Raw genomic sequence first — 10,366 nt, 5'->3', positions numbered from 1 at the left:
TTTTGGACTGACCCTGGGGATTGTGGGAAGTGCGATGAATGGCTCGTTGTTGTTGTTAGCCTGCTAGCCGTTTGTGTTCTGCTGGTAATTTCTCTAATAACTGTGCTTTTGTAGCAGAGAGGGGGAGAGGAGTCGGATATGAAGTTGATACGCTGATAAATGACGGTATACCGAGAGTAAAATATCAATTATCTGTGTCTACGAAAGAGCACAACTTCGCGTCGGCACGTTAGCATGTGGCTAACACGCTAACATGAGCCGAAGCGGATGGACACTGAACACAACTCCTCTAACTCGCCTTTTAAATAAAACTACGTACCTTCTTACATAAGTTGTGGATTAGAAAGACGAAGCCAAAGTTGGCTTTTTAATTCCAATTTTCCCGTTCCACCTTAAATGGTGCAGCGGTTACATTCTGGCGCCTGAGTTGCCTGAATGTAAATGCTGCTTCATTTAAGGTGGAACGGAAAATTCGTCCAAACTCAGCTCTCATTTAGCTTCACATACGGATACAGAGCCGTTTTAGATCTGTATATGTTGGTGTAATCGAGTCTGATGCCTCGGTACGCCCTTAAAAGGATGGTTCTTCAGGGGTACTTTAGTAAAAGGAATGGTTCTGTTTAGAACCATGAGTTCTATAGAGAACTTTTTCGTGCTTAGATGGCTCTTTGCATGGTGAAATGGTTCTTCAGATGGAGAACGTGCTGTGTATGGCTCTATATAACACCAAAAAGGGTTCTGTTGTTGTTAGAATGTCAGTCTTGTTACAGTAGAAGAACCCTTTTGGTATTATATAGAACCATTTTCAAAAAGGTTCTGTATAGAACCATATTCTCTGACAATCTGAAGAACCATTTCACCATGCGAAGAACCATGTAAGTTTCTATATACAATTCGTTCTTCTTAATAGAACTGTTCCCTTTACTGAAGAACCATCTGTTTTAATAGTGCGGAGCTGAAACAGGTCTTGTCTGATCCTCAGGTGCTGAGCTGGAGGCTGCAGGATGTATGCTGTGTACCGGCAGGCCCACCCGCCCACCGGCCTGGAGTTCTCCGTCTACTGCAACTTCATCTCGAGCGAAGAGAAGAACCTGGTGGTGGCTGGAACATCTCAGCTCTACGTCTACAGGATCATTCATGATTTCGAGGTTTGTTATTAGGGTTAATTTGACCTCTACCACCCCCTTGTTTCTACACTCAGTGTCCATTTTATCAGCTCCACTGACCATATAGTTTCACATTGTAGTCCATCTGTTTCTCTGCATACTGTTCTTCAATGGTCAGGACCCCCACAGAGCAGGTACTATTCGGGTGGTGGGTCATTCTCAGCACTGCAGTAACACTGACGTGGTGGTGGTGTGTTAGTGTGTGTTGTGCTGGTCTGAGTGGATCAGACACAGCAGTGCTGTTGGAGTTTTTAACACCTCAGTGTCACTGCTGGACTGAAAACCTAAAACATCCAGCCAACAGCGTCCTGTGGGCAGCGTCCTGTGACCACTGATGAAGAAGTAGAGGATGACCAACACAAACTGTGCAGCAGCAGATGAGCTATCGTCTCTGACTTTACATCTACAAGATGGACCGACAAGGTAGGAGTGTCTAATCGAGTGGACAGTGAGTGGACACAGTGTTGAAAAACTCCAGCAGCACTGCTGTGTCTGATCCACTCATGCCAACACAACACACTAACACACCACCACCACGTCAGTGCTGAGAACGATCCACCACCCAAACAGTACCTGCTCTGTGAGGGTCCATGGGGGTCCTGACCACTGAAGAACAGTATACAGAGAAACAGATGGACTACAGTCTGTAACTGTAGAACTACAGAGTAAAACTGTGGAGCTGATAAAATGGACAATGAGCGTAGAAACAAGGAGGTGCTCTTAATATTATGGCTGTGTATGTCCTGTGATAGGCTACCTGCATGCTCAGTCCTTGTTAGTTGGATTTAGTGCGCAGCATGTGAAATGTTATATTTATATATATATATATATATATATATATATATATATATATACGAAGTATCGTGATTTTTTTTTTTGCTGTATCGTCCATCTCTAGTTCTGTGCTATAAATAAATAATATTGTTTTTTTTGTGTTTTTAGAGCTCTTCGAAAACAGAGAAGCCGTCAGGTAAGGGTAGACGTTTCTAATTGTCTTTCTTTTACTCACTTAAACTTGTTTTCGGGGCAAAAGCGGAATGTATTGGATGTCTTGCGATTTTGTTGATGAAATAATATGGAATATCTTTATCATCGTTGTATGAATTTGAGATTTAGTTCAACTTTGAGCTTGATAATAATAATAAAGTCAAGAAAAAAGCCTGAAAATAATTATAAAGAATAGAATAATCCATACAGTTTACTTATTTGTGTACATAAAATGTACATACAATGATACCTGCCAAGTTGCCAACTGACAGAAATACAGCATAAATAATACAGTAGTGCAGAATATTCAGCAATAACACTTTGTCAGCAGCAGTGTTGCATAAATGCAGTACTGATATTACAGCCGCAATAATGTATGTGTTATAACGCTGGTTCTGTTGGCTGCACTGATCTTGTGATGACCTCTCAGATGGGAAGAGCCGTAAGGAGAAGCTGGAGCAGGTGGCGTCCTTCTCCCTCTTTGGTAATGTGATGTCTATGGCCAGCGTTCAGCTCGTGGGCACCAACAGAGACGCTTTGCTTCTCAGCTTCAAAGACGCCAAGGTAAAAATTAGGGATGCGCCAATTTGGGATATATCAATACCAATATATCTATGTTTTGTGTACATTCATTACTGTGAAGAAGTCAGAGCCCACCCTTTGTTTATTTAATTTCCGGTCAAAATAGCCATTAGGTACTAGTTGTTGACTTTTTAGGAGATATTTGTGAGGAGGTTAGATTTAAGATAATCCACACGGATAAAGGAGGAGAAGGTAAAAGAAAAATTAATGAAAAAAGAGAAGTTTCTGAAACTGGAGTTCAAAATTGGATTAAAAGCTACAGAGAAAATGGGGCTCCTAACGACCACCTGGAAGACCTCGTAGACACCAAAACTGCCCCCCATCAGATAAACAGCACTTAAAGCTTTCATCTCTGAGAGAGAGGAGAAAATCAAGCTGCTTCAGATCTGAAAACATCCACAGGTGTTTCTGTCCATCCTTCCACTGTGAGAAGACGACTCAGCGCTGTGGGTCTGAAAGGATGTGTAGCTGATCAAGAAGAACCTCACTGAGAAAAGGAGACGGACACATCAAACAAAGAAGCTGAACGATGGACTGACCACCCCAGAGTCCAGACCTCAACACCACTGAATGTGTTTGATCACTTCAGAAAATGATCAACCAGCTTCTAAGACTGAACTTTGGAGGTGTGTCTGCAGATTCTTTGAGGAGCTGAAAGTGAGGCTCCTGAGAAAAATGGAAGCTGGAATAAAGAGAGACTCACTGAACACTGAACACACACACACATATATATGTATATATATATATATATATATATATATATATATATATATATATATATATATATATACATATGTATGTATGTATGTATATACGTTCATATTCAATATTATATTCACTTGTTGAGGCTTCTGCATAATTTTCCATTAAATGTATTCGCTTTTTCCTGAAACCGGGAAAATGAACAGCTTGAGCTTAATGACTCATTTAGACTCAAAATTACATAAATGTAGGGGGTCTCTGACTTTTTTGCCGATGCCGACACATACATTTTATATAGAATTAAGATGTGGAAATTGGGCCTAGCAGTGGAAAAACTGAAATTGTGCCCTATTTGAAGGCGGCGTCTCTGTCTGTTTTTCTCCTGGCAGCTCTCGGTGGTGGAGTACGACCCGGGAACGCACGACCTGAAGACTCTTTCACTGCACTTCTTTGAAGAGCCTGAACTGAGGGTGTGTTTTATGTTTATTGTAAATCTCCTGCTTTGCTCTGCTTTATGTTCTTATGTATCTGCTGTTGAATATATAACTTGTATGTATTCATATTTCTTTGTGGTCTTCAGGATGGTTTTGTACAGAATGTGCATATCCCCATTGTGCGCGTGGACCCGGAGAACCGCTGTGCGGTGATGTTGGTGTACGGCACGCAGCTGGTGGTTCTGCCCTTCAGAAAGGACACGCTGACCGATGAGCAGGAGGGAATCGTGGGAGAGGGGTACGGAGAACTCTTTAAAACTTAAAACGCTGTCTTAGATTAGCTGAAGATGTGATGCTACTGATGCTGTGGCGTTAGAAGTGGACAGTTTGAAAATAGATAAATGGTATTGTGACAAATTCTCTTGTCGTGATTTGCTTTTCTGAGTAGATTGTGAACATCGTGAGTACTTGAACAGACCAAATGCTTGTTCTTTTACAAAAAGAGCATTTGATAAAGTTTGACACTGGCATGTGATTAATCAATACATCATTTAACTAATCCCCCCACAGTATTGTGTCAGGAAAAAAAATAATTATAATTGATATAATTGTTATAATAATAAGATTTGTCAAGTATCAACAATATTTTGCCTAAAAATGATCCAGTGAAGAGAAGATTTGCTAACATGTTATTTTGTAGAGCGCTTTCCAAACCTTAAAATGCACCTCAATGTGCCTCACAAGGAGAGATAAAAACATAACAATAAAATTCTAATAAAAATTCTGTAAATAAATCATTTTTAATAGTGTATAATGAGGTAAATAAACCCTATTAGTGTGTGTTTTATAACTGTCAGTGTGTGATCAGGTAAAAAAAACCCACTTTTCAGGAAAACATGCTGGAAATCACAGCGTGACTCTGTGATGTTGTGGTTGATCTTTGGTTGGATTTTGAAGTATGTGAACACGCCGGTTCCTGACTGTCTTTTGACGTTTTTAATATTTTCTCCTCCTGCAGGCAGAAGTCCAGTTTTCTTCCCAGCTACATCATCGACGTGCGGGAGCTGGATGAGAAGCTCCTGAACATCATTGATATGAAGTTCCTTCATGGTTACTATGAGCCGACTCTGCTGATTCTGTATGAGCCCAACCAGACGTGGCCGGGGTATGTTCCATCAGCTGTTAGGCAGAGTTAAAAGGACAGTACAGCTTTTCTCAGCCTGATCGCTCTGTCACACATCTGTATCATAACCCAAAACACGTTTACAATAGAAGCTGATGGGCAGGTGCTGATTTGACCACCAATTGTCTTTAGTGATAAATGCCAGCAGGGTTTTTTATGTTGTTTCTGTGGTTGTTTCTCAGGCTGGCTTTACACAGTGAAGCTTTAATGCAACTAGTTGTATGCTGAGTTGCCTGCAACATAGTTTCTGTGCAACTTGATAGTTGCACTTCTATAATACCCTATCAAAGTTGAGACACATGCAGCAGTTGCAGCTGAGTTTCAAGTGAGTTGCTGGATGCTTTACATTATGCGACCCATGTGCAATGTAGTTATCTAAGGTTGCATGTTTCACCGCGTAAAGCCAGCCTTAGGTTCAAAAATACTCCTTAATATTTCTTTCTGTAGAAACCAGATTGTATTTTCATTACAGTGTAACAAGCAGTTTTTTACCTGCAAATAAGTCCTGTATAGGTATAAAGGCACAAGCCTACACTCCTGCTGCATTCTTAAAAAAAATGTTTGATAAAGAGATTTGGGTGTGTGAAGAACCCTTAAATGTTCAGTGGACTTTTACACTGCAAAGGTTCTTTAAACTATAAAAATGATCCCCACATTCACATTTTGCTTGCCTAAACGGTTCTCCAAAGAACCATTCATTGAATGTTTATTTAGGGTATCAAAAATAGTTATTGTATGGCATTGAGCAACAACTGTTTTTGGCACCTTTATTGTTTTCAGGACTGTGTGGAACATCCTTAAAAAAATGGTTCTTTAGTAAAGGCAATGATTAGAAATGGAACCGTGTGTGGGCATAATTGGTTCTTTGCATGTTTAATTAGGTTTTTTTTTGCTATGATGGAAAGTGTGTTGTATCTCGTCGCTGTCCAAAGAAAAACACTATTTCCATTTTTGTCAATTTATGTTTTACTACATCATTTGAACACGACGGCTGTCCTTCATATTGTGTGGACATTTCACGATGAATGGACCAACAGAAATGCTCCAAAAATGCTTGGAATAAAATCTCTTTACATTGACTTACATTAAAAGTTAAAAACGGTTTTTGCCCTCTCCTATAAAATTACCATTTTGGAGATACATGTTTTTCATTTTTACAAAATGTTTCTGTAAAGCGACAAAAATGGTTCTTCTGTTGAGTTTATAGAGCCCTTGTTGCTGAGAGTGTAGCCACCTGCCCTGTTCACATGGCCTAATGAAGCAGCCTGTTAAATGTGTGGTTCTTTCTGGGTTTATTGCAGGCGTGTGGCTGTTCGTCAGGACACGTGCAGCATCGTGGCCATCTCTCTGAACATCATGCAGAAGGTCCATCCTGTTATCTGGTCTCTCAGTAACCTCCCCTTCGACTGCACTCAGGTCATGGCTGTGCCCAAACCCATAGGTGAGAATTTCTCAAGATCCAGCCAGTCAAATCAAGTCAAACCAGTGTTCATTTAACATCTGTAGAGTTATAATTCATACATAGAGAACTGCTTAGTGTAGACATTACCATGACAACCAGCATCACGTGAGTCCAGTCGGAGTGAGATGAGCAGCAGTGAGCAGTGCTTGTGTTTGTAATGACTTTAAAATGATGTCAGACTCAAGAAAACGTCCTTCACATGTCCTTATTAAAGAAGGCCGAGAGGAAGACGTCGTGTTCTGAGACGCATAAGCTGGACGTCCGTCCCACCGCCGTCTTTTAAAGATCAGAGCATAAACTTCGTCTCCTCTGCAGACCAGTTTCTGCTCCGCCATGTTGAACGGTATAAACTCTCACTATGATGTGACGAACATGATCAGAACGGACTTAAACTTTCTGATAGGGAATGTAATCAGATACAGGCGTTTACACGGATATTATTCTTCTATTTAACAGATTATTTACAGGATTACCCACCTCGATCAGTCGGATAGAAACTGTATTCCGAATGGCCTCAATCAGACTAGACTGTTCCGATTGAGGTGTTTACATGGACGTACTCTATTCCGATTGTGCTATTAGTCGGATTAACGGATTATTAGGCTGCATGTAAACGTGGCTACTGTGTTTTAGGTCAAGTCAAGTGGTCTTTGTTGTGATTTCTACATATAACTTGTATACATTACAATGTTGTTCTTCAGGCCAGGTGGTGCGACACACAACAGCAGGACGTTACACAGGACTGCATAGTGTCGATACACAACAGTGTAAAACAAGTGCAGAATATACAGTAAATATTTATAATTTATGAGAAAATTACTTAAAGGTCTAATGGCCTTATTTAAAATGTAGTGTAGACATGTAAGATGTGTGAAGTTTTCTGTTTTAGATTAAAGGCTTTCCCTTTCATTGAAAGCTTCTTTTTGGAACCAAAACAAATCTTGTATGGCATGCAGAGAACTCGTTTTGCCTCCTTTTTTTGCCAATGTCTTACCTTTTTTTTGTATTTTATTATTTATTTCATTAAGCGCCACTTACAATATTTGTGTGGTTTATGTACTGAAAACAGTCATGATTTATTTATCCATGACCAGTTTCAGCCTCTCTTTATCCCTAAAAACTACACAGGCTATTTATGTTACTGCGCCTTCAAGACTGATATATGTAAATGAGCTCTGTTCTGATTGGCCGCCCTGTATTGTGTCTGTTTGAAAAAGCAACATTGACTGAAACTCTTCTTATAACCTCAGTGTGAGTGGGCGAAGCTAAACTGCTCTAGGCTGAATAGGTGGATATATGTATATGGTGGTTTTTGTGTGACATCACAAAAATGGAGAATTCAGAACAGGCTGTTTTTGCTGCTTCCATATATGGACTGTATGGTTCGGGTAAAACCTTTAGATGTTTTAAAAGACAAAGTTTACAAACTACATCGAACACTTTAATTTCAGAAAAGTCAGGAAAATTCAGTTTTCCATGATATAGATCAAGGGTATTTAATTAACATTCAATAAGGTCCTGTTAGAGAGAATTCCCTCAAGCAGAGGTCCAGAACATCATAATGTCTAACTTGCATTATGATTCAGTGCCATATACTGTTTACTGAAGTAGCCTAGTAGGTATATCAACATCTTATACAGTCAACAACTGAATATCAAATCAAATAAAGTGCAGTTCAGTCATATTTCAATAACATTTGTCATTTTTCTCTTTTTAGATCACAACATGTGAAATAACTTCCCTCTGACTCACTTTCTTCTCTGACTGCTGTTTCTCCCCTCGTCCCTGTGTGTGCGTCCCTCACTCAAGTCTTAGTGCTCATCGTAATGCACAGATCTGATTGGCTGAGTAGCGTCACTCATGCGATTGGTCTGTGAGTCTCCCGGGCCACTAAAGCTGCCGTAAAGGCTAGAAAAGTTACGCTGATTAAAACAGGACCACCCCATCGAAATTAACAAATTCTCCATAGTTTATCGGTTATAAGTCCAGGTCCGCATAGGACAGCGCCTGGGTCCGGACTCTGACCACGGTCCGCCTATTAGTGACCTCTGATATAGACTTTAAGACTTATTTTCTGCTGTATTTTCATCTGGCTCTGCTCATAAAAGGGTTGATAATGATGCCTTGTTTTCTGCTGCAGGTGGTGTGGTGGTGTTTGCAGTGAACTCCTTACTCTACCTTAACCAGAGCGTCCCACCTTTCGGAGTGTCCCTCAACAGCCAGACCAACGGAACCACAGCTTTCCCTCTCCGTAAGCACTCTGCACTGCTGTTGTTTGGTTATTGTTTTCTGAGAAGGTCCAGACTGTTTGTTTCAGAGATGTGTGTGTGTGTTTATATGCTGGGCAGCCGAATCACAGAATATGTTTTCCTTTCAGTGGAAAATCTCTGTTCTAAATGCTGTGTAGTCCAGGACTAGGCTTAATCCCTGTTCAGTAATCCGGCCCTGTGTTTACTGTTGTTCCTCAGGTGTTCAGGAGGAGGTGAAGCTGACCCTGGACTGCTCTCAGGCTGCCTTCATCACCTCAGACAAAATGGTCATCTCTCTCAAAGGAGGAGAAATGTGAGTTGCAATGGCTGCGTTCACATTACAGGTTGTTTTTGGGGTTTTTTTCCAGAGTGGTGTGAACACTAATATTTTCAAATCATTTTTGAGTCATTTTCTAATGTATTACTGGATCACATACATCCAGTTCGTCATATGCAAAAATTTGACCTCTGTAGTTGTAATAATTTTATGTTAATTAATTTTTATTCAATTCAAATAAATACGTTTAATTGAATTAAACTTTTATTGAATTAATTTTATATTACTTGATTTTATAATTTTATTTTGATTTTTTAAATAAATAATTTATTTAAAATTTTTAATAATAATAATTTAATAACAATGATCGTCCAATGAGCAAATAAACAGTAATCATGCATTAAACTGTGCAGAAGTGTGTTCTCCATAGAGGATGTGTTAACTTATTTTCACTTAAAAAAATTAACAACACATGCAATTTGACCCAGAATGCTTAAATTTTGTCGTACGACTTACAAACATGTGGCCATGGCAACCATAATGAAAACAGATAAAAAATGTTTTTTCTAAAAACTAAACTGAGAAATAGTCATTAGAATATGTACAGAATGGTATAATGCTGGCTAATACTGTTAGTGCAGGGGTTGGAGTAAGTCACTGTAATAACTGTTGTACAAACATTTAACCTCGTGTTGCCAGCTGGATGCTTTGGGCTGTGACTGACTTACAGTATTTGTGGGTAAACGTTCTAGAAGCATCTGTCCCATCAGAGCAGATAGACTTTATGATTAGTGTAAATAATGTGAGTGTTTTTTCTTGTGTTTGTAGTTATGTATTGACCCTCATAACGGATGGAATGAGGAGTGTGCGGGCGTTCCACTTCGACAAGGCTGCTGCCAGTGTCCTGACCACATGCGTAAGTGATACTAAGCTCTGTGTGCAGCTTTATGCCCCCATATGTGATAAGGCTATTATTTCAGTTAAAAACACAGAGACGTTCAGCTCTGCCAGCTGCAATCTAGACGTTGCTGTATTTCCCGTAATGTTTTGGCGGCTGTTCAAACATTAACCCTCTGCTTCCTGGTAGTTGTCTTGGTCTTGTGCAGGTAAATTGCTTGTGGCCACACTAAACCATTCCCTGTTTAATTACCACTGAATTCTCTGGTAAAAGTGCGTGTATGAAAGCGGCTCTAATAGTGGTGGGTTTTTGCAATGTGCCAAAATATATCATATGATATTTAAAGACATTTTCACAGTACATGATACGTATCACAGTATTTAAACACAGTCTTTTTTCTTTTTATTCGACATGTATTTAATGAAA

The 10,366-nt window shown here is 39.7% G+C and overlaps 1 protein-coding gene across 3 annotated transcripts in view; it reads left to right on the top strand.

Moving 5' to 3' along the window:
• Positions 1 to 10,366, top strand: part of cpsf1 (cleavage and polyadenylation specific factor 1) — a 42,979-nt gene continuing 32,613 nt past the window's right edge. For all 3 annotated transcript variants that reach the window (XM_036565874.1, XM_036565875.1, XM_036565873.1), the window contains exons 1-11: positions 1 to 84; positions 983 to 1,148; positions 2,109 to 2,136; positions 2,584 to 2,717; positions 3,827 to 3,907; positions 4,018 to 4,169; positions 4,890 to 5,036; positions 6,356 to 6,495; positions 8,657 to 8,767; positions 8,985 to 9,078; positions 9,871 to 9,958. In XM_036565874.1, the coding sequence (XP_036421767.1) occupies positions 1,005 to 1,148; positions 2,109 to 2,136; positions 2,584 to 2,717; positions 3,827 to 3,907; positions 4,018 to 4,169; positions 4,890 to 5,036; positions 6,356 to 6,495; positions 8,657 to 8,767; positions 8,985 to 9,078; positions 9,871 to 9,958 (1,119 nt within the window). In that variant the 5' untranslated portion in view covers positions 1 to 84; positions 983 to 1,004. The remainder of the gene's footprint in view (positions 85 to 982; positions 1,149 to 2,108; positions 2,137 to 2,583; positions 2,718 to 3,826; positions 3,908 to 4,017; positions 4,170 to 4,889; positions 5,037 to 6,355; positions 6,496 to 8,656; positions 8,768 to 8,984; positions 9,079 to 9,870; positions 9,959 to 10,366) is intronic.

This window comes from Colossoma macropomum, unplaced genomic scaffold, assembly GCF_904425465.1.
Source record: "Colossoma macropomum unplaced genomic scaffold, Colossoma_macropomum, whole genome shotgun sequence".
Lineage (NCBI taxonomy): Eukaryota > Metazoa > Chordata > Actinopteri > Characiformes > Serrasalmidae > Colossoma > Colossoma macropomum.
The sequence above is the reverse complement of the archived record's forward strand: the minus strand, read 5'-3'. Positions and strand labels throughout refer to the sequence as shown.